General features: G+C 49.6%; 1 protein-coding gene and 1 long non-coding RNA gene across 4 annotated transcripts in view; one reads left to right on the top strand and one right to left on the bottom strand.

Moving 5' to 3' along the window:
• The first annotated feature begins 4,856 nt into the window (after positions 1-4,856).
• The window catches only part of RAB17 (RAB17, member RAS oncogene family), a 39,426-nt gene continuing 16,721 nt past the window's right edge, over positions 4,857-27,561 (top strand). The window contains exon 1 of one of the 3 annotated variants that reach the window (XM_043462080.1): positions 4,857-4,980. In XM_043462080.1, coding sequence (XP_043318015.1) covers positions 4,963-4,980 — 18 coding nt within the window. In that variant the 5' untranslated portion in view covers positions 4,857-4,962. Of the gene's footprint in view, positions 4,981-19,048; positions 19,428-27,561 lie in introns of those variants that run through there. The other 2 variants (XM_043462081.1, XM_043462079.1) reach the window with 2 other exon arrangements.
• On the bottom strand, positions 13,575-19,118 carry LOC122437299. Its single transcript, XR_006268214.1, has 3 exons — positions 19,031-19,118; positions 15,244-15,291; positions 13,575-13,742 (listed from the first exon to the last, which is right to left on the bottom strand). It is a non-coding gene; the product is annotated as an uncharacterized LOC122437299 (long non-coding RNA).

Below are 27,561 nucleotides of genomic sequence, written 5' to 3'. Positions count from 1 at the left end.
CCCTTGGACTGCAAGGAGATCAAACCAGTCCATCCTAAAGGAAATCAGTCCTGCATATTCATTGGAAGGACTGATGCTGTAGGTGAAGCTCCAATCCTTTGGTCACTTTATACGAAGAGCTGAGTCACTGGAAAAGACCCTGATGCTGGGAAAGATTGAAGGCAGGAAAGGAAGGGAGCCACAGAGGATGAGATGGTTGGATGGCATCACCGACTCAATGGACATGAGTGTGAGCAAACTCTGGGAGATGGTGATGGACAGGGAGGCCTGGCGTGCTGCAGTCCATGGGGTCACAAAGAGCCAGACACAACTGAGCAACTGAGCAACAACAACAAAGGGCTTTCTGAGACCTACTACTTTTAGACGAAGATGGATAGTCTCAGAAAAGTGGAGCCAGTTGATCACAGTACAAGGACTCATGTACACGTTGGTCACAGTTCACAGAAATTTTGCAGGCATATCCACATGCATGTCCAAGCACATGCACACGATTATGTATAAATTATACAATTTTTTAAAAAAGTACTTAAAAATGAAGATGAAGGCCTTCCTTGAAGGTCTGTTGGGTAAAGCTCCGGGCTCCCAATGCAGGGCACCCGAGTTAGATCCCTGGTTGGGGAAGGTAGATCCCACATGGGTGCTGTACCTGAGAGTCCTCCTGCCACAACTAAGAAGTTCATGTGCTGCAGTGAAGACCCCCTGAGCTGCAAATAAGACCCGGCTCAGCCAAAATAATAAATAGATAAGTATATTTTTAAAAATGATGATGAGAAAACTAAACCAATGAAAACATAAGGAGGCGACAGAAGAGAGCATTGGTTCCCTCTAAGTGTCGTATTAGACTTATGGTTACAGTGTAATGACTTTTGAAAACCCATAACCTGACACATGGCTGACTACACACCACCTCCTCCAGGATGAGGAGACCTGGACACATAGATGCCATGAAGGGGTATTTGGTGTCAGCCTGTTTGACCCCCATTTCCTGGGATTGTCAAGAGGTTGGAGTGGTTCCACCTAATTCTCCCCTATCATTTGGGGTGGGGTCTCAGATAGCCATTGGCATGCTGCTTTGCTGCAGAAGGACCACAGGTAGCATCAGGACATGGAAACAACGAGGTGATTTTCCCACAATCCAGTTCAGCCCACTGTGGCTGTTGTGAAAGGAATCCCGAAGCTCACTTCTTTTCTTCCCCTCCCGCTAGTTCATCATGTTTCCTGTGGTCCTTTCTCCCTGTGAGCTTTTCTGTCCTTGTGGTCACTGAGCATCTGTAACCTGGAAGCAGGGCCAGGGAGACTCTGGCTGTGTTTGATCGGCCCTGTTTTCTGTCCTGAACTGCAAGGTGATCTGAGTTGTGGTCTGGCGTATTTGACAGTTTGTATACATCTGTGCATCTGGTGAGGCTTTTTCTTTTCTGGTTTGCAGCCAAGTTTATTTTTTTAACTGAAGCACGTGGCAACCCTGGGCTTCCCAGGAGGCAATAGTGGTAAAGAATCCACCTGCCAATGCAGGAGACATAAGAGACGTAGGCTCAATCCCTGGGTCAGGAAGATCCCCGGAGGAGGAAGTGGCAAACCACTCCAGTGTTCTTGCCTGGAGAATCCCATGGACAAAGGAGCCTGGTGGGCTATGGTCCATAGGGTCGCAAAGAGTTGGACATATCTGAAGCAACTGAGCATGCATAGTTGATTTACAATATTAGATTAGCTTCAGGTATACAACATAATGAGTCAATGTTTTTATAGGTTATACTCCATTTAATGTTATTATAACATATTGGCTCTATACTCCTTACTGTATAACATATCCTTGTAGCTTGTCTTTGGTGAGTGTGGACTCCTGCCCCAAGGTCACAGCGGCAAGGCCGTGAACCAGAGCCCAGAGCCAAGGTCACCTCGGAAAGTGACTGAGCCCCATTATAACCATTGCCAGATCTTCACCAGCAGGCTTCCTGAATCTAAATTTGGCAGAAATGCCCACCTCAGTGATCACCACATAGCTCCCTAACCAATCACCTAATGCCAACCTTCTGTCAGGAATTTCCTTTCTCTTGAAGCTATAAAAATTGGCTACGAACCCACAAAAAGTGTTGCCTCTCCCTGGCCTGTTAGAAGGTTGGCCCACTGTACTTGCTGCACCCTGATTATCTCTGCTCTTTGTTCTTAATAAACTCACCCCCTTCGGAAACTGTGTCGGGAGATTCTTTTCCAACCCGCGTTGGGACTGCAGGACAGGGAGGCACCTTGAGTAGGTCACTGGGTTTCTCCAGCCCTTACACGGACCAGTTAGCAAATGGAGATTTTCCCCTTGAGGAATCACTGTATTTATGAGCAAACAGCATCCTTATCAGCTGCTCAACACCACTCCTCCCTGGAGGGGACTGAATGCACATGTTTCAGGTCTTTCTCATTATTTTAGGAAGATGCTCGCCATATTTTTGGCAGTAGCTTTGAAGGGCGCTCTGTGTGCTGAATTTGCCAATTTTAAAATAGCACAAACATTTCCTCACGTTTTGGTTCTACTGAAGAGCTCTCTGAAGACTTTCTCGTGAGAAATTCACTGGAAATTTTGTCTACTTTAAGATAGCGCCAAACAATTGAGAACAGCCTGGAGCGGCCTGAGCTTTGCCTCGTGTGACTGTCTACCGTGACAGTGCTCAAGGGTTCCAGGCTAAGATGAAGCGCTCAGTGCCAGCACTCAGGCTATTTTAGGAACATAATAGAAAAATAGTTCGCCACTTACTCATTTGCAGTCTGTGCTCAAGTTGGAGTTCTTGATATCCACACCCCCAGACAAAGAGCGGTTTGTAAAATTTGTTACAAGCAGTGTCTAAAATTCAGCTTTGCCTCAAGCAGAACAAAGGTTATATGGTTTTATTCTTAGGAAACATTTTTTTTTTTTTGGTTTGTTTATTCACAGTAAAATCTAATCACTATGCAAGTTAGCATCACTGGGATGATTAAATGAAATCACAATCCTGCCAAGTGCCCGGCAGAGTCCAGCCCACTGTAAATGTACATTAGTGCACCTACTGTGTGCAAGGCAGCCAGGAAGAAAGGAGGATGAGCAAGACCCGGTTCCTGTCCCCTGTGGGTCTCAAGGCAGCAAAAGGAGGCCCAGACTGGCTCTGCTCCAGCGGAGCTTCTCGCTGGGAAAATCAGGCAGGACCAGCACAGTCCTGTGGATGCACTGGGCTTATTCCCACAGGAAGACGTGGAAACCTCGGAAAGCCCAGGCAGTGAGGTGATGAGCTGCAGCCTTGCATTTACACAGGCATCACGGCCACGGCGGGCTTCCCTAGAGGCTCAGACGGTAAAGCGTCCGCCTGCAATGCGGGAGACCTGGATTCAATCCCTGGGTTGGGAAGATCCCCTGGAGAAAGAAATGGCACCCCACTCCAGTATTCTTGCCTGGAGAATCCCATGGACAGAGGTGCCTGGTGGGCTACAGTCCATGGGGTTGCAAACAGTCAAACATGACTGAGCGACTTCACTTTTCACTTCACAGCCACAGTTTCACGGCCCAAAGGGCACAAGTGTTAAGCCCCCAAAGGTAGCAGGATGCACTATCCCAAAATATGCCTTTTTGGTGTGAGGCTTATTCTGAGCTGATTGTTTTTAGAGACGGCAGACACAGGTGGCTCAGTGGTAAACAATCCACCTGCCAATGCAGGAGATGCAAGAGACGAAGGTTCGATCCCTGGGTCTGGAAGATCCCCTGGAGGAGGAAATGGCAACCCACTGCAGTATTCTTGCCTGGAGAATCCCATGGACAGAGGAGCCTGGTGGGCTATAGTCCATGGAGTCACAAAGAGTCAGACTGAGCGCGTGTGCACACAAACACAGGAAAAGCCCAACAAACAGAGTAGGAGTCGCCCTCCTCCTTTCTTAAAATACTTGGATCGCTCAGTTTTTTAAGTATTTATTTTTATTTATTTTGCTGCACCAGGCCTTAGTCGCAGCATGTGGGATTGTTAGTTGCGGCGTGTGAACTCTTAGCTGTCTCATGTGGGTTTCCCTGACCAGGGATTGAACCTGGGGCCCCTGCACTGAGAGCCCAGAGTTTTAGCCACTGGACCACCAGGGAAGTCCCATAGTTGCCCTTTGGTAAGAGAAATCTGCACATCTTAAGGGTGTCTCCATGTATAAGGGGGGCCTCCCTCTCTGCACCAGGAATAGAAGATGGCTGTAAATCACAAGAAACCCCTATCAGTCGTGAAGGCACCATTTAGATCTGCAAGCAAACCTCACCCCTGTTTACTTGCTAACATCCCATGACTGAATCCCCACCTTTCTGTTTTGTCATTAGTTAAGATGGGATTTGGAACTTCCCAGTGGTTCCAAATGCACTGGTGCTAGTGGTCAAGAACCTGCCTGTCAATGAAGGAGACATAAGAGATGCGGATCCAATCCCTGGGTCAGGAAGATCCCCTGGAGGAGGGCACTGACCCACTCCAGTGTTCTTGCCTAGAAAATCCCCATGGACAGAGAAGCCTGACAGGCTACAGTCCATGGGATCAGAAGGAGTCAGACATGACTGAGCAACTAAACAGCACAGTACAAATATGTTACTAAACTTCAGTTTGCTTTTCTCCCGTTACTCTTTTATTTCAGAGATCTCAGCCAAGAACTGGGAAGGAACCATCTGTCTCTCTCCAGGGAACCCCCCCATCCTGTTATGCTGAGAAGGGGACTCAGGATCCTTGCTCAGCCCCAGACCTTAGCTGCTGACCAAAGCCGCTGTCTGTCCTGACAGGACAGAGATGAGCGGCCTGCTCCCGGGAGGAGGGCCTCTGGCCTTGAGGAGGAGGAGGACATGGGAGGCAGGGACAGGGCTGAGGTTGGGCCGGGGCCAGTCCCGGAAGGACGGACAGACAGCCTCCAGAACAAGCCCAGATAAGGGGACAAAGACATGTCTGTGTGCGGCTGAGAGCGAGCAAAGACAAGACCGACAGGGCCACCATGCACAGGTCTGCTCGTGTGAGTATGAGTGTATATATGTTTGTGTGTGTGTTCGTGTAAAGTACATCCCTAACTCTCCGCTTCCCAGTCTAGAGCAAGACCTTGCTTTTGTCTGATGGTTGATAATTGTATTGTAGGGAAAACCATCCATTCAGATTACTGCAGCATATTCCATGTTCGAGTGATTTCAGTTCCTAAAGGAAATGGGGCGTCTATTCGCTCACTGATTCATTCGTTCACGCGGCGCTTTCATTCTGGGCGAGGCCTTGCTTCAGATGAAAAGCCTGACTTTGTTTTTGCGGTTTTCATTCACCTGCTGGTCACTCGCTCACTCACCAGCTCAGTGAGTGTTTCCTGAGTGTCCTGCGGGAACAAGGTGAGTGGGCCTCCTCCACCCTTTGGAAGTGTCCGGGGTGAAGCCTTTTCTGGTGTCCTCGAGACACCCTCTCTCACGTTCGATCACAGCGCTTCCTGAGCTTGTTGCGGCTTCCCAGTTTCCATTCTTGCTGCAAAGAATCTCCCCGCAGACTTGCCCCCCGTTTAGGTCCTGGGAAGGCGACTTGCACTCTGCTGCGTTTGGGGAGGGCCACTGTGTGCTCAGGCTGCAGGACTTACGGAGAAGGGTCCCCCACAGCACACCTGGAGAAGGGAGACGGGGTCAGATCAGGCACCTGTCATCACCAGTGTGGCCTTCCAGGCCGGCGGCTCTTCAGTGCACCGGCTGCCCGTCTCTGGGTGGGCGAGGGTGGGCGCTGAGTGTTTTTGATGATTCTGAGTGTCTTTCATATTCTCTGGGGCTGACCCATATACTCTTATTGTGTAGCTGACATGAATCATTTAATGTTTATATTGGTACTGAACTTGTGACGTTTTCTTTGGCGTTCCTCATTCTGCAGTAAGCTCCCCGAGGGCATTTCTAGAGGCCCTTGTAGGTCTTGGCACAGTTCTGGGGACACGGGATGGGTTGTGATGGGAGCCGAATGGAGAATAAGTTTTGAGATCTATTGTGTAAGAGAAAAGATGTGTCCGCTGCATCTCGTGCTGGTCAGCCTGCTCTCGGGAGTCGGTCTGGCTCTGGGAGGAAATGTGGGTGGGACACGGACACAGCATCCAGAAGGGCAACTGGGAGGCCTGGGCGCTGTGGGGGAGCAGAGCAGAGGGGACCGTGGGGACGGCAAGGGCTGGGGGCAGGCATGGGTGCAGGTCACAGGGCAAGCAGAGGAAGGGGCTTCTCGGGGTCAGGCCCCGAGGGAGGCTGGGACGCCGTGGCAGAAGCAGAGAGCCTCAGACAAACCTCCCACCAAAGAGACTCCTGAGGAGGGGCTGGCCTCAAGCTGGGTGGGTTTCCCCCATGTCCATTTCCTGGACCACTAATTCCAGAACATGCTAACAGGTAGTCCGTGAAAAATGTGTCTGGGCTCCAGCAAATGGGGGAAATGTTGGTTTCAATGTGGGGGCTTCTGTGTACCAATGTGCCTTGACTCTCCAAGAAGGGATCACAAGGAACCATCACTTCAGACCCATCTGACCTCAGATCTTGTCCTGGAAACACATCACACATCTAGAATCCACAGAGCCCACTTAGGAGATAACAGAGAACAGTGTGTCTGATAAGACCGAGGCCAAGGGCCCTTCCGGCTGTGAGATTGCAACAGGGAGGTTCATCCACTGAGATGGGTCTTTGTTGGAGCTTTGCATGGCTGCCCTGTCTGCTCGGGCTGTAACAGAGCACGCAGATTGGGTGACTTATAGCAACAGCAATTTACTCCTCACTGTCCTGGCAGCTGGGAAGGCCAAGATCATGGGCAGGTTCAGTGTCTGGTGGGGTCTGCTTCCCAGTTCACTGTGTGCTCTCAGGGTGCAGGGGATGGGAGATCTCTCTGCAGTCCCTTTTACAAGAACCAGAATCCTATTCGTAAGGGCGCTGCCCTCATCCCCTATTCTCTTCCCAAAGACCCCACTCCTAAAACTATCACATTGAGGATTAGGTTTCAACATGTGAATTTTTGGGGAGTACAAATATTTTAAAAAGTTAAGATTATGGCATCCAGTCCCATCACTTCATGGCAAATAGAAGGCGAAAAGGTGGAAGCAGTGACAGACTTTATTCTCTGGGGCTCCAAAATCACTGCAGATGGTGACTGCAGCCATGAAATTAAAAGACACTTGCTCCTTGGAAGGAAAGCTATGACCAACCTAGACAGCATATTAAAAAGCAGAGATATCACTTTGCTGACAAATTTGCATATAGTCAAAGCTATGATTTTTCCAGCAGTCATGTAGGGATGTGAGAGTTGGACTATTAACAAGACTGAACACTGAAGAATTGATGCTTTTAAACTGTGTATTGGAGAAGACTCTTGAGAGTCCCTTGGACTGCAAAAGATCAAACCAGTCAATCCTCAAGGAAATCAACCCTGAATATTCATTGGAAGGACTGATGCTGAAGCTGAAGCTCCAATACTTTGGCCATTTGATATGAAGCACTGAATCCTTGGAAAAGACCCTGATGCTGAGAAAGATTGAAGGCAGGAGGAGAAGGGGACGACAGAGGATGAGATGGCTGGATGGCATCACTGACGTGATGGACGTGAACTTGGGAAAACTCTGGGAGATGGTGAAGGACAGGGAAGCCTGGTGTGTGCAAAGAGTCGGACATGACTGAGCGACTGAACAAGAAGAAGAAGAAGCATTCAGTCCATCAGAGCGGCTTTCTGAACAATCTGGAATCAGGATGCATTTTAGGTACATCTACCCTGAGGTGCTGAAACAATATAAGACAGATTGGTTGATGAGCTCTGGAGTCTGCAGGCAGCTTCATGATAATTATTAAAGTAACAGGCACTGCTCTGCAGGGTACCTGCACAGCTCAGGAGGCGCCCTTCTGCTCAGAGCTTCCTCTTTCCACCAAGTTTGTCATGGTCCCCCCATCTCCCCCCACCTCCTCCAGCTTCCTCAGCAGCTGACGGGCCGTGGGTGACCGTATGGGGAGTCAGGGTGGGTCAGGGGAGGGACTGACGGTCAGGCAGGGCTGCCCCCTTGTCAGTCCCAGAGCCATGGGCTGCTGTGGGTGCTGAGAGGCAGAGCAGCAGACAAGAGATGGGGGGACACTCAGAGGACCCCTGAAGCTGACAGCTCTTCCCTTCCAGGTCTGGCTGCCCTCTGTTTTGTCAGACATGAGTAGATGTCTAACAAAATCTCTTTTATTCCAATCAGCTTGAGTTGGTTTGGTGACTTGCAACCAAAAGAGTGTTTTCAAAGTCTCCTTGTGAGTGCCTGCCGTTTCAGGCTCTGTGCTGGGTCTTGTCCACACCTGACATGTTAGCACTCACAACTTCACGTGGCTAAGGCCCAACTTTATTCATCGTTTACAGATGAACTGAAGTTCAGGGAGGTCGTGTGACCTGCGAAGGTCACACAGCCAGCAAAGGTCAGAGCCTCTGATGCCAGGGCTGTGGCTCAGCCTCTCCCTGCATTTGCCGAGCTGCACTCCCCTCTCTGCAGTGGGCAGGGCAGGGTAGGGGTCCGGTGGACCCCAGACTGGCCCCTAGGGGGAGCAGGTGATGGGGGGTTCCAGCTTCAGGCAAGAGCTCCATTGCTCTGAGGGCTCCCCCAGACGGCATCCTGTCTGCAGATTGGGTGGCCGTGAGGAGCCCCGCCCCGCTGGGGGTGGGAAGGTGATCTCCAGGTGAGGACTCCTGCCTGGTCTCCTGGCTCTGTCACCCAGGAGGTGACAGCAACAGCTCAGCCCCTCGTTCCCCGCTGCAGCTCCCCCATCTCCACTGCCCCCTCCCCCTCCCCCCTCCCCCCTCCCCCACCACCTCTCCCTCTCCCCCGCTTCCCCTCCCCACCACCTCTCCCCATTCCCCTCCCCCACCCCCTTCCCACCAGCCCTCCCCCTCCCCCACTTCCACTCCCCACCACCCCTCCCCCTTCCCCTCCCCCTCCCCCTTCCCACCAGCCCTCCCCCTCCCCCACTTCCCCCACCTCCCCTCCCCCTCCCCCATTCCATTCCCCAACGCCCCCCCCAGCCCCGCCCCATCCCAGTCCAGCCGCAGGGCAGGGACACCGTGTTGCCAATCCTTCAGTTGTGAAGAGTGACCAGGAAGTCTGCCGCAGGGAATTCTGTCTGCACAGCAGATCTCGCAGGAGCTAGACTGAAGCGGTTCGAGACTCTGCGGTGCTAGGGGTAACCCGCCGCCCCTCTAGAAGGCCACCGCTGTCACGGCCCCACGGTCCCGTTCTGTCTCTCCATCTGCTTTCTTGGCTCCCGCTGTCATGGCCCAATGCTTAACCAGAGAAGGGAACTGTCTTAGTCACTCGGAACAGGTGACCCGGGGCGTGTGCATTCATGTCACCAGCGTTCCCTCTGCTGTGGAGACCCTGGGCGCAGCCCCTGGCACCTGGGGCCCAGGTGGGGCTCTTGCGTGTGACCCGTGCAGACATGCGGGGCCGTGCTCAGGAGGGCCCCGGCCTTGGCGTGATGTTCTGTGTTGGCCTACTGACCTCCCAAAGGGCACGAGCTGGTCTAAGTTCTGTACCAATGTCCTGGGAGCGATGTAACAAGTCACCACAGCCTGGAGGGCTTAAACCCACAGGCGTGTGTGGTCTCACGATCCGGGAGGCTTGGAAGTCAAGGTGTGGGTGGAGTTGGTCCCTTCTGGACGCTCTGAGGGCATCCATGCCTCTGTCTTGGCTTCCAGGGGTTGTTAGCAACCCTTGGTGTTCCTTGGATATGAATCACACTTTTCAAGTCAGTACAGTCACGTGGAGTCCAAAGGCCTCCTCCTCGTTCAGGACTCCCCCAGATGACCAGGCCTGAGACAAACGCCTGAGCTGCTCCTCACAGACAGATCTACACAGAATCTACAATGTGGGTTGATCAAGAGTATTTATGATGTCCGTGGTGTCATGAGTTGAATTGTGTTCCCCCAGAACCTGCATGTTGAAGTCCTAAGCTCCAGCCCCCTAAATGTGACTGTATTTGGAGTTCAGTTCAGTTCAGTCACTCAGTTGTGTCTGACTTTTTGCAACCCCATGGACTGCAGCATGCCACACTTCCCTGTCCATTACCAACTCCCAGAGCGTGCTCAAACTCATGTCCATCGAGTCGGTGATGCCATCTAACCATATCATCCTCTGTCGTCCCCTTCTCCTCCTCCTTCAGTCTTTCCCAGCATCAGGGTTTCTTCCAATGAGTCAGTTCTTTGCATCAGGTGGCCAAAGTACTGGAGTTTCAGCTTCAGCATCAGTCCTTCCAAATTGGAGAGAGGGTCTTTACAGAGGTCATCGAGTTGCAGTGAGGTCATTAGGGTGGGCCCTGGTCCCACATGACCAGTGCCCTTATCAAAGGGGAAGGATGGACGCAGACACACTCTTACAGGGAGAATGCCTTGTGAAGATAAATGCAGAGATGGAGGTGGTGCTTTTATGAGGCCAAGAGTGGTGAAGGCTACAGCAAACCCCCAAAGCAGGGGAGAGGCTTCAAGCAGCTTCCTTCTCTCAGCCGCAGAGGGAGCCAACGTGCCCACATGATGTTTGGGGGGAGAAAGTGCTGCTTCTCCACTTTTTAAGGAGATGGGTTTTCCCTACATCTGGATCTCCCTATAGTCCTGCCTGGCTCCCTCTGAACGTCACTGACAGCATCCTGGCTGGCCCCCTTGCCGCCTACTCCCTTGTCCTGGCTGAGGACGTGGACACAGCAGTCTGCAGCCTCTGTGGTGCTCATGCCACCCAAGGCTTCTCAGGTGTGGACTGTGACCCCTCTGATGAGCCTCGGCACTGGGGAAGGTCCGGGTGGGTGGGTGCTGGGGGAGGTCTACTCCAGAGCCTTGTCCTTAGGGAGAGCAGCCAGGGAATCTCAGCGGAAGCTGAGGAACCACCGGGAAAGGAGGGAATCCAATGGTCTGTGGTTCAGACAACTCTTAGATTTAAGAATCCCACATCCCAGTCTCAGAAGTTAATCTAAATCGAGCTGAAGTCCCCCCTCCCGCCATCGTCCCAGTTTTGCATTTCCCCAAGGCTGCCTCATGTGCCCCACGGCCGGCTGGGCAGAAGGCTGAGTAATTTCACCGTCAGCATGAAGTATAGCTAAAAGCAGCCGATGAGCTCAAGAACTGAATCATTTCCTCAGTTCTGCCTTCTGGATTCTAGGTGATTTCTGCATGTGGGGCTGCAGCTGAGTCAAAGGCTGTATTATCATCAAGCCCATTGAGAAGCGTTCCCAGTTTGTCCTCCAGAAAAACAAACATTCTCAGCAGCAGTTTCTAGAAGTGTCTCGACTCTCCTTAAGTGAAGGAGCCTGTGTATGGAGCCAAGCTCCTAGCTGATAAATTGATGTTGAACATATGTTAACTCTAGCACCCCATGGCCCAGCCGCAGCTAGGCTTCACCCTTAAACAAACACAGTTCAACAACTGAAGGTAAAAAGTGATTCCAGGGGTGTTTGAGTTTTAGTAACGGTGCAGGAGCTTGTCCCGGACTAATCTTCCCACCAAGAGCAAAGATAAAATGTAAAATGGGCTTCCCTGGTGGCTCGGATGGTAAAGAACCTGCCTGCGATGCAGGAGACCTGGGTTTGACCTGTGGCTGGGAAGATTCCCCTGGAGAAGGAAATGGCAACTCACTGCAGTATTCTTGCCTGGGAAATCCCATGGATGGAGAAATCTGGCAGGCTACAGTCCAGGGGGTCGCAAAGAGTCAGGCATGACAGAGCCAGTAACAACCCAAAATGTAAACCATTGTTTCAGGACACTGGAGAGTGACTTGCGAAGCAACAAGTGGAGGGGACTTGACCCTTGAAAGCAGGGGAACTGCTCTGGATGAAATGCCCATGAGTGTGAACCGTCGGAGGGCTCTTCTCGGTCTGCTCAGGGCGGGGCAGCTAGAACTTACAGGTCTGAGAAGTCGGAGGATGGAGTTTGGTGGCCAGGGTGGCTGGAAAAGGAGGGGTGAAATTTTAGTTGCCAAGGGTTTTTGTTATGAATGGGTGTTGGCTTTTGCAAATGCTTTTTCTGCATCTACTGATACAATCGTGTGATTTTCCTTTCTTAGCTTCTTGATGTGGTGGATTGCATTAACTAATTCTTGAATATTGACCAGCCTTCCATACCTGGGATAAATCCCACTTGGTCATGGTGTACAACTCTTTTTATACATTGTTGGATTTGATTTGAGAATATTTTGTGGAGGATTTTTGCATCCGTGTTCAGAAGCGTTATTGGTCTGTAGTTTTCTTATAATGTCTCTGGTTTTGGTGTTAGGATAATGCTGGCCCCATAGGAAATATATTTCCATTAGGAAATATTTCCTCTGATTCTATCCTGATTCTATCCTCTGAAAGAGATTATAGAAAACTGGTGTAATTTCTTTCTTAAATGTTTGGTAGAATTTACAAGTGAATTCATTTAGGCCTGGAGCTTTCTGTTTTGGAAGATTATTAATTATGAATGCAATTTTAAATATAATGAATATAGTTTTATTCAGATTATCTATTACTTCTCATGCGAGTTTTGGCAAATCATGTCTTTCAAGGAATTGGTCCTTTTCATCTAGGTTACCAAATGTGTGGGCAAAGAGTTGTTCATAGCAGCATTTTATTATTTTTAATGCCCATGAAATCTCAGTGATGTCCCTGTTTTCATTTCCAATATTAGTAATTTGCTTCTTCTTTCCATTTTTCTTAGCCCAGCTAGAGATTTATTAATTTTATTAATCTTTTCAAAGAACCAGCTTTTGGTTTCTTTGACTTTTTCTACTGATTTCTTATTTTCAATTGCATTGACTTCTACTCTAATTGTTACTAATTTTTCTGCTAACTTTGGATTTAATTTGTTCTTCTTTTTCTAGTTTCCTAAGGTGGAAACTTAAACTATTGATTTTAGATCTTCTTTTCTAATATATATATTCAATGCTACAAATTTTCCTCTAAGCACTGCTTTTACCACATCCCACAATTTTGATAAGTTGTGTTTTCATTTTCATTTAGTTAAAAATATTTTCAAATTTCTCTTGAGAGTTCTTCTTTGACATATGTGTTATTTACAAGTGTGTTGTTTAATCTTCATAAATCTGGAGATTTTCCAGTTATCTTTCTGTTACTGATCTCCAGTGTAATTCCATGTGGTCAGAGAGCAGACACTGTACAATTTCTACCATTTTAAATCTGTTAAGGTGTGTCTTATGGCCACAAAAGTGGTCTGTCTCAGTGAATGCTCCATGTGAGCTTGAGAAACACATGCTTGCTGTTGTTGAATGGAGAGGTGAAATCTTGAAAAACAAGGGAGCCCCCAAACACTGTACATTAATGCTGCTCACATCCATAGCAGTCCCCTCAAGAGCTCATGCCAGGTGAGGTTGCCAGAAGCCCAGAGGAAGGCAATGCCTGATGGTTTAAAGAGCTGAGCAGTGATTTTCTCTGCTGCCCACTCACTGCAGGGAACAGTGAGCTTGGACTCTAATTTCTGCTCAATAGAGGGGCCTGGTGGACCCCTCAGACTTTCCACTTGAAACCCCAGAAGTTCTTGAGTTTAGGGGCAAAGACCGTGTCACAGGACTAAGGTTGACCTTAGGACTGAAGGCAAACAAAAACAGTTTCCATCCCAACAAAGTGTAAAGCACAGTTTCTGCAGTTTAAAGAGGAACCACCAGTAATTTAACTGCCTTCTAGAATCAACTCAATACTTTTCACAGGGAAAGAATCCAGAGTCTCAGCAACACACCATTCACAATGTCTGATACACAGTGATCCGCAGACAAATGGAGAATCAGGAAAATGTGACCTATGGTGAAGAAAAACACAGAAAAGTCAGTCAGTAGAAACAGACCCACAAACCAGAACTGGTAAATGAGGAGCTTAAAATACTATGATAAATACAACAGACAGTCTATAGGGAAAGATGCATATCATGGGCAAAGAAATGGCAAATTTCAGGACAGAGTCAGAGATTCTAAAACAGAACCAAATGGAAATCATAGAACTGAAACATACAATAAGGTACTTAAAAAAACAGTGAAGAAGAGAGACTAGAAAACATTAATAGTACTTCACTAAATCAAAAGGAGAATGACAGAGGAACAGAGAGAACAAATAGAAAACAAAAAGCAAGATGGTAGACTTAAGCAGAACTGTATCAATAATTGTATTAATGGTAAACAGGCCAGAGGCTAAACTGGAAGGCAGACAGGATGAAAAAGTTAACACTCAACTTTACGAGAGACACATTAAGCATAAAGGCAGGCTGAAAATTAAAGTATGGATGAGATATATTGGCTCATTTGCCCTGGTGGGGGGTCCTTACCCGTTTCCTTCCTGTCCAGTTGCATACCTCACCATCCACTTCCCAGGTCAGCCCCATGAGGCTGGCCTGGAGAGATGCCCTGTGGATGGCTGGGGGGAAGGGAGGAGGTAGACAAGGTGAAGACTTCAGAAGGTATATGGTGGAAAGATGGGACAGGAAATGTGCTCACATCATAAATGTTCCCCCATCAGAGGCTGCACTCAAAACACTTATTTGTTTTTAAAGTAGATTCTGCTGTGTTGGCATTTGTATCATTTAAAAAATCATTTATTTGTCTTTGACTGCGCGGGTCTTTGTTCCTGCGCATGGACTTTCTCTAGTTGTAGCCAGTGGGGGCTGCTCTCTAGTTACTGTGCTTGGGCTTCTCATTGCAGTGGCTTCCCTTTCGATTCCAAAGCTCGGGCTTCATAGTTGCTCTGCAGCATGTATGATCTTCCTGGACTAGGGATTGAACCCGAATCACCTGCATTGGTAGGTGAATTCTTAACCTCTGGACTACCAGAGAAGTCCCCAAATGTTTATTAATAAGTGGTGTAAGTGGAAGTAAAAACATTGTCCCCCTGAGACAAGAAATGAGGCCTTGGTTCTTAAGCCAGGTGACAACAACCTATGTTGTACAGGTGGATTTTGTATGTTTTATCAGGCATATTCATGACATGGCAACTCCTTGAACTGAATGAAGTGAGGTGAGGGGCAGTGCTGGTGAGGGGCAGTGTTTATCTCTGGTATGGGAACAGACAGCTCTTCAATTATCAAGCCTTCTTGTGTCTCTGCCTTCCTTGGTGGCTCAGCTGTTAAAGAATCTGCCTGCAATACGGGAGACCTGGGTTCAATCCCTGGGTTGGGAAGATCCCCTGGAGAAGGGAATGACTACCCAGTCCAGTATTCTGGCCTAGAGAATTCCATGGACTGTATAGTCATTGGACTCCTAAGGAGTTGGACATGACAGAGCGACTTTCACTTTCAGTGGTAAAGAACCCACCTGCCAGTCCAGGAGATCTGAGTTCAGTCCCTGGGTCAGGTAGATCTCCTGGAGGAGGAAATGGCAACTCACTCCAGTATTCTTGCCTGGAGAGTTCCACGTGCTGTATAGTCCATGGGGTCACGAACAGCCAGACACGACTGAGCGACTTTCACTTTCACGTGTCTCCAGCTACACTGCCTCCTGGCCTGGGCGCACACACTGGTGGCATGGATCGCTTTGGTGGGGGGTGGGGGGTACAGGCCCCTCAGAGGCCTGCAGGGAGGTAGGCTTGGGGCTACTGGGGAATTCTCAGGATCTAGAAGTCGGGGCTGGCACAGGTTTTAAGTAGTCGCATCCCTTGGCCCCATGGACTCTTCCTCTGTGACGGTGGCATAGCCAGAAGAAGGCCCCCAGAAGGCCCTTGGGGAGTGACCCACAATCTAGGGTTGCTGCGGATAGGGGTGAAATCCAAGATTTCGAGTTAAGGGCTTAGCAGAGAGCCTGGTGAATAGTAGGTGCTCAGTAAAAAGAAGCTACGTTGGTTTGTTACGTCTTCTAGTCTTTGTGGAATTGGACAAGGACTCTCCCCATTTATCCCGCCAACCATAGCAGACCCTGCACTCACCGGCACCCACTAGCGCGCAGTTCCAGGCCCTCACGGTGCTCTGCACTCACTGGCGCCCCCTAGTGCACAGTTCCAGGCCCTCACGGTGACCTGCACTCACTGGCGCCCCCTAGTGCACAGTTCCAGGCCCTCACGGTGACCCTGCACTCACCGGCGCCCCCTAGTGCACAGTTCCAGGCCCTCATGATGTGTGCGCAACACTCCTGGAGCTCAGACAGCCCTTCCTTCTCTTGGCTGTAAGTTTCTCATCCATCTGTCCATCCATGTGTCTGTATTTCCTCCTGCAGATACCCTTCCCGCTTTGCTCTGGCCAAGCGAGGGGCTCTCCTCTGCCTGCGCCCTCTTCCCCTCTCGGACCTGGTCTGAGCCAGGGCGACCTCTCTCTGGATGCCGCCTTCCTCCCGTCCTGCAGCCCAGGGCGCCCCGGGGCAGCACTTTGCTTCATCTGCGCCTCTCCCCTCTGCTCTGCCCAGCCTGGCAGGCGGCCACACGCCGAGCTGATTGTTGAGCTGAGGAATTTAACTTGGTGCTCAGAAACCCCTGTTGGAATTTTCCATTGAGATAAGCGAGGGTGAAGGTTTCAAGGTGAGGCTGGAGGTCATGCCTGCTTATCTCAAGGTCCTTAGGAGGAAAGAACAGTCTGGAAGATCTGTGTCTCAGATCTCTATCACACTATGAGGTTGATTCTTACCTAGAGCCCTGCCAGGAGGCTCGCCTCCCCCATAGATGCCTAGAGCAGGTCACTAGGCACCTCTACCAGTAAGCAGTGTGGATAATCTGGGCCATGGGATTCTTTCAAAAGGAGCAGGGGCTGGGGCAGGCAGTTGGCAGTGTTGGCTACAAGCCCTGATAACTTCTTCAAAAATCTCACAAATGTTTATTCAGAAGTGGGTCAGGTATTTGCCAAGTGACCCCAGGAGGACACATAGGTGGAAAGTTACAAAAAGCTGATGTTTGAACCATCTCAGGATGTCAAATCCTAGAACCTAGAATCCACATGGATATTTGAGCAGAGACTGGAAAATCAGTGGGCAGTGCTAATGGTGTGTTCTTCAGCCAGTGGGTGCTCGGGCCAGATGGTCCCCAGGAGCCCCTTCAACTCCAAAATCCTGTAATTTTGCATTTCTTTTGAAAGGGGAATATGCCCGTGTGTGCCTGTATCTGTGGCCTGATTAATCAGCGTGGCAGAAATTTTCCCTGTTAATGTCCATACAAGAAAGTTGATAAATGCAAAGAAAGAAAGTTAAAAGTCGGTATGGCCATATAAAAATAATATTAATTATGGTCACACAAGTAAATTGCTTAGGCTTCCCAGGTGGCTCAGTGGGTTAAGAATCCACCTACAATGCAGGAGATGTGAGTTTGATCCCTGGGTTGGGAAGATCCCCTGGAGGAGGGCATGGCAACCCACTCCAGGATTCTTGCCTGGAGAATCCCATGGACAGAGGAGCCTGGAGGGCTATAGTCCGTGGTGTCGCATAGAGTCGGATATGACAAGCGATTGAGCATGCACGCATGCCATTGCTTATGTACAAGTTTTGACTAATTTCCACCACAAGCAGTGATGACGTGCGTGCCTGTCCTGGTGAGGTTCGCAGTCAGAAGGTCTGTGTTCTAAGTCTCCATCTGCCCACCAGGGACTTTGCTTGTGCCTAGGCCTGACTCCCCACACCCTCACAGGAAGGGCACCCCTGGTTTAAGTGTGGGTGCCTGGGGCTGAGATCAAGTCACTGAGGCTGGAGGTGAAGGGAGCTCTGGAGCCATCTGCTCCAACCCCTCACCTTAGAGATGAGGAATCGGGTGTCAAGAGCGGAAGTGACTTGCCGAGGTCTATGTGTGAGGAACCCATGGTTTCAGGGAAAAGACCCACCCGAATGACAGCCGTGCAGGGTGACCCCAAGACCACAGAAGCGATGAGCCCCCAGGCCCTCCTGAGCATCTGAGTCTTGGCCTCTTGTGGCTTCTCGAGGTGAGAACTGGAGGGTTGTTTGGGGCTGGCCTGAGTCCAGGCCCCGGGGGAGGTTCTTCGACACCCGCCAGTGGCTCGCTTTCACTCAGCGTCACCTGGGGGGTGGGGGTGGGACGGGGGTGCCCCACCCCTGTGTGCTTTAGCTCAAGTCCTGAGACAGCCAGGACTCCAGGTGGTTCCTGAGATTCCCACCTCAGGTGTCCACACCCCGGATAATCCCCTGCCCTTAAGGGTGCCCAGGACCTGGATGCAATGAGGCCACCCTGGAGATTAGGTTGCACTACATGGCAAAGGTGAAGAAGGCATTTTCACCGGTGTAACTAGGGTCCCTCAGCAACTGACTCCAAGTTGAGGGAAGGGAGATTGTGCTGGGTGGGCCTGGCCTAATGAGGTGAGACGGGATGGGGGTCTGGAAGTCAGAGGGAGGTCCTGATGGCCTTGACCAAGCGGCCACGTGTGAGAGGGCCTGGGGGTTCTGGCCAGGAGCCTTCTGTGGGGGCTTCTGAGAGGTGAGACTGGCTCCGACAGGGAGCTAGTAGCAAAAGGCGACCCCAGTTCTGCACCAGGAAAGACTGGATTTCACCAAGACTACATGAGCATGGGGGACCTTGAGTTTCAGAAAGGACGGCATCTTAACCGCAGCCTGTGAGACTCTGGGCAGAGGACCCCGGAGGCTGCGTCCAGACTCCTGACCCTTGGAACCTGTGAGGCTACAAATGTGTGCTGTAAGCCTCCGAGGTGGCAGTTGCTTGTTACCCAGCGACAGACGGGCACACAGGCCCTGAGCCCCCATCCACCCGGAGGTGCTGCGCTGGCCCCACTCCAGGCTGCGGTGGGAGAATTGTGGATTTGGGGCTGTTCCCTCTGCTCCCGGGGAAGTCGCTGGGGGCTCTGGGGCCATAGGTCACAGAATTCTAAATGCAGTTTTATTTTGTATTGATCATCCATGAGGCCTCCTCTGCTGGGAAACGGAGGCAGGGATTCTCGAATTCAGTCCCATCCAGGGAACTTGCTCCCCGCGGGCCTGGAAAGACCCAGGTCCCCACCCACACCCCGGCAGCTGGCTCCCAGCTGTCTGTGGCAGCAGTGAATTCTTCTGACCCAAATACTTCCTGCTTTTCTGGGCTACTAGTTTCAAGCACAACAAAGATACCCACAGCTTGAGGAAGGCGCGGAGGGAAATAAATCTGCAGTGCTGAAATGAGACTCACAACAAAGCTGAGAAACTCCGCGGGGGCCTGGGGCCAGGGAGGAGCGGGACTTCCGGCAGGTGCTCCATCAGGTGCTCAGAGGCTCCCGCAGCGCCCGCGCCAAAGGCCAGGCCCCCTGCCCCAGGTGACCACGTGACCACAGCGCACCTTGCCCCGGGAGCCTCTCTGGAAGGGAGGAGGCCTGACCTTGGGGGAGGCTGCCTCTCACCTGTTTTCTTTTGGAGCCGAGCCTCTGCCTGGCCCCCGGGACATGGCCACGCCCAGCCTGCCCGGGGAGGGGGCAGGTCTTCCCCATGACCAGAAGTGGGGGGGAAAGGGGGACCCAGGTCGGGGCCCTGGGGGACCCCGTGATGACCGGCTGTCAGGCTTGCTGGAAGTGACCAGGCCTGGGGAGCACGTGAGTCGGGGTTTAAACTCCCGAGTGGTTTGTAGGCTGTGTGCATGTGTGAGTCTGTGTGTGTTTGTACCTTTGTGTGTCTGTGTGCACATGTGTGTGTCTGTCTGTGTGTGTCATGTGTATCAGTGTCTGGGTGCATGTGTGTGTGTGTCTGTGTGTGTTTGTACCTGTGTGTGTCTGTGTGTACATGTGTGTGTCTGTGTGTATGTGTCATGTATATCAGTGTCTGGGTGCATGTGTGTGTGTGAGTCTGTGTGTGTTTGTACCTTTGTGTGTCTGTGTGCGCATGTGTGTGTCTGTGTGTCATGTGTATCAGTGTCTGGGTGCATGTGTGTAGGCATGTGTATATCTGTGTGTGTTTGTACCTGTGTGTGTCTGTGTGCACATGTGTGTGTCTGTGTGTCATGTGTATCAGTGTCTGGGTGCATGTGTGTGTGTGAGTCTGTGTGTGTTTGTACCTTTGTGTGTCTGTGTGCACATGTGTGTGTCTGTCTATGTTGTCATGTGTATCAGTGTCTGGGTGTATGTGTGTGGGCGTGTGTATGTCTGTGTGTCATGTGGGTTTGCACTTCTGTGTCTGTGTGTCTGTGCCTGAGTCCCTGTGTACAGAATCATACGTGGAACCTGAGGGGCCAGGAGTGTGTGCTCCTGAGCGCCAGAGGTGTCCTTGCTCGTCCCCTGCGGCTTGCTAGGTCAGGGTTCCGGCAGGAGGTTCCTGTTGAAAGAATCTCCTTTCATGTCTTTGTTGTTGTCTAGCCAGTGAGTCGTGTCTGATTCTTTCATGACCCCCATGGACTGTAGCCTGCCGGGCTGCTCTGTCCATGGGATTTCCCAGGCAAGAACACTGGAGTGGGTTGCTCTTTCCTTCTCCAGGGGATCTTGCCAACCCAGGGATGGAACCCATGTCTCCTGCTTCACAGGCGGGTTCTTTACTGCTGGGCCAGCAGGGCAGCTGGTTTAAAGAGTAGCCTCTGGGAAAATCCAGTTCAAGTCATGAATCCATTTCCAACGGATGACGGATCAGGACACCGACTGACCTCAGGGTAGACAGCTGCGCTGTAATTCTGGCACGCGGGGCGGGGCCAGCCAGGGAGGAGGTCGTGGGCAGACAGCAGACCGACCCTCCCTGGGGCGGCCCCTCCCCAGGAAGGCTGGTTTGGATTTCCCATCCTCTCCTTTCTCCCTCGGTGGAGGGATGTGAGCTTGTAAGAAAGAAAAGCCCCAAACTGAAAGGTTCCAGAGGGTATCCCTATTGGCCTCAAGCATGAGCGTGGCCTTCTTGAGAATGTCTCTGCGTTTAGAGAGACTTTAGTCTCCCCAGTTCAGTTGACTTGCTCAGTCGTGTCTGACTCTTTGTGACCCCACGGACTGCAGGACGCCAGGCTTCCCTGTCCATCACCCCACCTTCATGAAATTCCAGAGGCTGAGTCAGCAGTCACATTTTCAATTCTGTCCCTGAACAGAGGGCTCCAACTTCTGCTAATCGAATGCTTATGGTATGTAATGACACAAAAAATCATACAGGAAAATGCTTACTGCAGTCTTATTTATTACAGAAAAAAAAAAAAAGAAAGTCAGGTAAACACCCGGTAACAGAGAAATAGTTTAGCGAACTGGAATCATTGTAGCGATGTTATGTGGTCATTAAACACATTAAACATAAAAGCCATGTGGAAAACTACCCTTGATACAGGGGTAGCTTATTATTATTTTTTTTTAAATGTAGGCTACTTAATTTTATAAAACCATGGTTTGTTTGTAAGATTCTGAGAAACAAACTAGAAGAAAGTAGGCAACATCCTGTCCCTTGTATAAAGGGGATAGGATTACAGGTAAATTCATTTGTTCCTGTGGACAATTATGTGTTTATGTTTATAGCAAAATAATGTTTGTAGATAAAGAGGTGTGTCACTTGTATGTTATTTATACTCCACCGATTTTGGTTAATTCAGACATGTTTTGGACTAGAGATTTTCTTGACTTGAGTTTTATTAATTTGTGCACATAAATAGAAAAGAAAACTCAAAGAGGTATCTTTTAATGTCTTTAAAAATTTTTTTCTTTATTTATTTTAATTGGAGTATAACTGCTTCATGATGTTATATGGGTTTCTGATGTTGGTTTCAGCTATGTGCATACATATGTCCCCTCCCTGTAGTGCCTCCCTCCCCGTCACCCCCATCCTGCCCCTCTAGGTCATCACAGAGCTGCGCTCTCTGTGCGGGACCACAGGTTCCCTCTAGCTGTCTGTCTCACACATGGTGGTGTCAATATGCTGGGGCTCCTCTCCCCGTTCATCCTCTCCTCTCCTTCCCCTCACTGTGTCCATGTGTCCATTCTCCCCATGGGGGTCTCTCGTCCTGCCTTGCAAACAGCTTCATCTGTACCATTTTTCTAGACTTCACATATATGCATTAATATATATTTGTTTTTCTCTTTTTGACTTACTTCACTCTGTATAACAGGCTCTAAGTCCAGCCATAACTCTACAAATGACCCTGTTTCTTTCAGCCTTTTAATGGCTGAGTAATGTTCCGTTGTATAGACGTACCAGGTGGGAACATTTAAGATCTCTCTCTTGGCAGTTTTCAAGTGTGTGATACAGTATCAGCTCTAATCATTATGCTGCACACGAGGTCCCCAGAACTCACGAATGTCACAGCTGAAGTTTGCACCCTTTGACCCACATCTCTCTGTTTCCCCCACCCCAGTCCCTGGTCACGACCACTCTACACCATTTCTCCGCATTTGGCCAAAGAACAGGTGGTTAATGAGTGAGGGCTTGCTACTGAGCTGACCCTCTTTAGGATGGTGAGCTCAGGTTGGTGGCTCCCCAGCAGGCTAATTGCACCAGCGGTTCTAGACGTGGATGGAACATGGGACCTGCTCCCTCTGTACGTGGTTGAAATGATGCTCGTGCCTGGTGAATACAGTGTGGACATGATGGCAGCCTGCTCTGGCTTAAAAAAATTTTTTTCTTTTTAAAAAAACTTTGTTTTATTGAAGCTGATCTACAATGTTGCATTCATTTCTTCTTTATAATAGAGTACTTCATTTATATACATATATTCTCACACTCTTTTCCATCATAATGTGTCCCAGGATAGCGAATATAATTCTCTGTGCTATATGGTAGGACCTTGTTGTTTATCCTTCCTATATATACCAGTTGGCATCTGCTAATCCCAAACTCCTAATCCATCCCTCCCCCTTGAGCCTGCTCTGACTTTGAATCCTGAACCTTTGTCTTAGAAAAGCTTCTCGTCTCTCTGTAAGGTGAGGTAACGCCGGGCCCTGGAGGCTTCCTGCTTGGCTCCAACAGAAGCCTCCGTGCAGCTGAGCCGTGCAGAGGCTCTGAGCCTGCTGCCCCTGTTCCTCGATGGACATGGCCTGTCCCTTAGCCTCGGTCTCCTCCTCCCCTGCCATCTTCTGGGGCAAGCACTCCCTGCCCCACACACAGAGAAGCCAACACCATGGTACTGGCTTTTGAGAAAAGACAGAGCTTTCATTAGAGGTTGACCAGTGAGGAGACAGGAGACAAGGCCCTCTCTCTGCAATCCAGGGTTGGGGCCACATTTAAGGGGTTTGGGGAATTTTAAACTCAGAAGCTAATTAGTTCATCTTAGATCAGTCCATTTAAGTGTTCATTGGAAGGACTGATGTTGAAGCTGAAACTCCAATACTTTGGCCACCTGATTCGAAGAGCTGACTCATTAGAAACGACCTGATGCTGGGAAAGATTGAAGGTGGGAGGAGAAGGAGACGACAGAGGATGGCATCACCAACTCAATGGATGTGAGTTTGGGTAAACTCTGGGAGTTGGTGATGGACAGGGAGGCCTGGCATGCCGCAGTCCATGGGGTCGCAAAGAGTCGGACACAACTGAGCGACCAGACTGACCTGAACCGAAATCAGTCCATGTAAGTGACTTCTGCTCCTAGAAGTCGTGTTTTCCTTATTAAAGGACTTCTCACATGGGAAAGGGCTCTGATGTCAACACTGCTATTCTTTGCTTTCCGTAGTCTGAAGCTTCTTGGTTCAGGGTCATCCTGGAGACGGGGCTTCTGTCCCTCCCGTGCACGGTACTGTCTCTGCATAGTGACTCCAGGTTTGATTAGTCAGCCAACCTGTTTAAGCAGGCAAGACCCGTTCAGGTCGGTCAAGGTTTTACGTGCTGTTTTAGCAGCTTCATCTGAATGTAGGGTGATCCTAAAGGCAGTTCAGTTCAGTTCAGTCGCTCAGTCGTTTCCAGCTCTTTGGAACCCCATGGACTGCAGCATGCCAGGCTTCCCTGTCTATCACCAACTCCTGGAGCTTGCTCAAACTCATGTCCATCGAGTCAGTGACCCAACTTTCAGTAACTTTCTGCTTTTCTTGCTCTCAGGCTGAGCTGCCTGGCAGAAGCTGGTCTCAGGGCCTGCTGGAGGCCCCGTCCTCTGGTTCTCTTTCTGCAGAGACTCCAGCCCACTGCTTGACAAGCTGCTTGGGGTAGGGCTGGCTATACAAGCTATGTCTGACATACTGGCTTCTTGTTAAGCCAATCCCACGTTCACTTATGAGATCTTTATCGAGCACCTACTGTAATCTCAGTGCTTAGATAGCATCACCAACCCAATGAACATGAGTTTGAGCAAACTCCGGGAGATGGTGAAGGACAGGGAAGCCTGGCGTGCTGCAGTCCACGGGGTCACAAAGAGTCGGACATGACGTAGCGACTGAACAACAACAAAAACAACAATAACAGCAATCTCAGTGACCGCTCTGCATTCAGGAGAGGTTACAGCCCAGCGAGAGAGAGAAACGATTACCATCTAAGTAACTGAATTAAGGTAGAGTTGGACACTGAGATCATTTCAATCAAGAAGAGGAACAGGGAGCTGCAGGCCGGACGATGGCAGGGAGTGTTGTCTCTTTTATGAGCTGCTATTTACGGGGACTGGACACACGATGGGGTGGGGGCGGTGGGTATCGGGGTGGGGGTGATGTAGGAGTGGCCGTTGTGAGAACAGACAGGAGGCTGTGGCTGGAGAGGGATCTGCGTCAGTGTGAATGAAGAGCAGATGTGGCTGCTCCCTCAGGCAAATTCCCCAGGTTATTTGGCGATGTGGTTGCCAGATAAGCGGCTCTAGCAACCCCTGACCTTTGAACCTGTGTCTGTTTGTTATCTCTCCTGGGGCTTCAGGCTGCTTTCCAGACTCTGGTTTGCCCTTTGACCTGCAGAGTGGAGTTATAGGCGTCATTTTATCCCTGGAAGGCCAGCCAGGTCAGGGGGCTCCCTGTTTGTCCTTAGTGTTTATTTTACTGTGTCTTTTTTGGGAAAAGTGTTTTAACTTATTTATTTATTTTTTTTGGCCGTGGCACTTGGCATGTGGAATCTTAGTTCCCCCACCAGGGATCAAACCCATGTTCCCCATCATGGTAGCTCAGAGTGTTAACCACCGGACCACCAGGGAAGTCCCTATTTTACTTTGTCTTTGAGTTTCATTTCTACCTGTGGGTCAGGAGTCTGTAGTAGGACAGTTTTGAGTTCTTGCATGGGTGGTGGGTTCTGGAGAGAGGGCTGGCCCTTGTAGAACCCGTCCGCCAACCTCTGACAGCTGTGAGTCTGGGGGCCGCAGAAGAAGCTGCAGGGTGCCCTGGTGGGACGTCACCCACTGACACCATTAAGTATCCCGAGGAAGATGGGGTTCCAGACACGGTCTCTGAGAACGACTCAGCTCTGCTGAGTCCCTTTCCCCGGGGAGCAGATGGGCCTGTGAGCCCTTGTCTGCCAGGCACGGTAACTCCATGCACTTTCTGCTTAGAAAGTCTTATTGGTATTTAGGACTCGCTCCTGTTTGTTTTGAAGCTTTAATCCCAAATTCGATTGTTTTCCTCTTGTCCCCACAGGGCAGAGCAGGCCAGCCTGTGGCCCTGGCTGCTTGCTGGGGACTTTGGGGGTTTGGGGTTGGGGGTTGCTTCCTACTGATCTCTGTGTCTTCCTTCCCTCTTCAGAATCCCTTCCTTTCCTACATTGAGATGGGAGAGGCTCTGCTCACAAGATGGGCTGGCTCTGAGGTGGATTTGGCCAATTTTCAGGGAAAGATTTTTCTAGAAGCAATGCAGACAATTGCTGTTGTTATTTAGTTGCTAAGTCATGTCCAACTCTTTTGTGGCCCCATGGACTGTAGCTCTCCAGGCTCCTCTGTCCATCAGATTTTCCAAGAATACTGGAGTGGGTTGCCGTTTCCCTCTCCAGAGGATCTTCCTGACCCAAGGTCTGAACCCATGTCTCTTGCATTGGCAGGAGAGTTCTTTACCACTGAGCCACCAGGGAAGCCCCAATTCAGACAATTTTGTTGTTGTTCAGTCACTAAATCATGTCCAACTCTTTGCGACCCCATGGACTATAGCACGCCAGGCTCCTCTGTTCTTTGCTATCTCCTGGAGTTTGCTTAAACTCATGTCCATTGAGTTATGATGCCATCCAACCATCTCATCCTCTGTTGTCCCCTTCTCCTCCTGCCTTCAATCTTTCCCAGCATCAGGGTCTTTTCCAATGAGTCACCTCTTCTTATCAGGTGGCCAAATTATTGGAGCTTCAGCTTCAGCATCAGTCTTTCCAATAAATATTCAGGGTTGATTTCCTTTAGGATTGACTGTATGATCTCCTAGATTTCCAAGGGACTCTCAAGAGTTTTCTCCAGCACCACAGTTCAAAAGCATCAATTCTTTGGCGCTCAGCTTTGTTTATAGTCCAACTCTCACATCCATACATGACTACTGGAAAAACCATAGCTCTGACTATATGGATCTTTGTTGGCAAATTGATGTCTCTGCTTTTAAATATGCCGTCTAGCTTTGTCATAGCTTTTCTTCCAAGGAGCAAATGTCTTTGGATTTCATGGTTGCAGTCATAATCCACAGTAATTTTGAAGCCCAAAAAAATAAAGTTTGTCACTGTTTCCATCGTTTCTCCATCTATTTGCCGTGAAGTGATGGAACTGTATGCCATGATCTTTGTGTTTTTAATGTTGAGTTTTAAGCCAGCTTTTTCACTTTCCTCTTTCACTTTCTTTTTTTTTTTCCATTTATTTTTATTAGTTGGAGGCTAATTACTTTACAGTATTGAAGTGGGTTTTGTCATACATTGACATGAATCAGCCATGGAGTTACATGTATTCCCCATCCCGATCCCCCCTCCCACCTCCCTCTCTACCCGATTCCTCTGGGTCTTCCCAGTGCACCAGGCCCGAGCACTTGTCTCATGCATCCCACCTGGGCTGGTGATCTGTTTCACCATAGATAATATACATGCTATTCTTTCGAAACATCCCACCCTCACCTTCTCCCACAGAGTTCAAAAGTCTGTTCTGTACTTCTGTGTCTCTTTTTCTGTTTTGCATATAGGGTTATCGTTACCATCTTTCTAAATTCCATATGTATGTGTTAGTATGCTGTAATGTTCTTTATCTTTCTGGCTTACTTCACTCTGTATAAGGGGCTCCAGTTTCATCCATCTCATTAGGACTGATTCAAATGAATTCTTTTTAACGGCTGAGTAATATTCCATGGTGTATATGTACCACAGCTTCCTTATCCATTCGTCTGCGGATGGGCATCTAGGTTGCTTCCATGTCCTGGCTATTATAAACAGTGCTGTGATGAACATTGGGGTGCACGTGTCTCTTTCAGATCTGGTTTCCTCGGTGTGTATGCCCAGAAGTGGGATTGCTGGGTCATATGGCAGTTCTATTTCCAGTTTTTTAAGAAATCTCCACACTGTTTTCCATAGCGGCTGTACTAGTTTGCATTCCCACCAACAGTGTAAGAGGGTTCCCCTTTCTCCACACCCTCTCCAGCATTTATTGCTTGTAGACTTTTGGATAGCAGCCATCCTGACTGGCGTGTAATGGTACCTCATTGTGGTTTGATTTGCATTTCTCTGATAATGAGTGATGTTGAGCATCTTTTCATGTGTTGTTAGCCATCTGTATCTCTTCTTTGGAGAAATGTCTATTTAGTTCTTTGGCCCATTTTTTGATTGGGTCATTTATTTTTCTGGAATTGAGCTGCAGGAGTTGCTTGTATATTTTTGAGATTAATCCTTTGTCTGTTTCTTCATTTGCTATTATTTTCTCCCAATCTGAGGGCT

The sequence above is a fragment of the Cervus canadensis genome, chromosome 2 (genome assembly GCF_019320065.1).
Source record: "Cervus canadensis isolate Bull #8, Minnesota chromosome 2, ASM1932006v1, whole genome shotgun sequence".
NCBI lineage: Eukaryota > Metazoa > Chordata > Mammalia > Artiodactyla > Cervidae > Cervus > Cervus canadensis.
The sequence above is the reverse complement of the archived record's forward strand: the minus strand, read 5'-3'. Positions and strand labels throughout refer to the sequence as shown.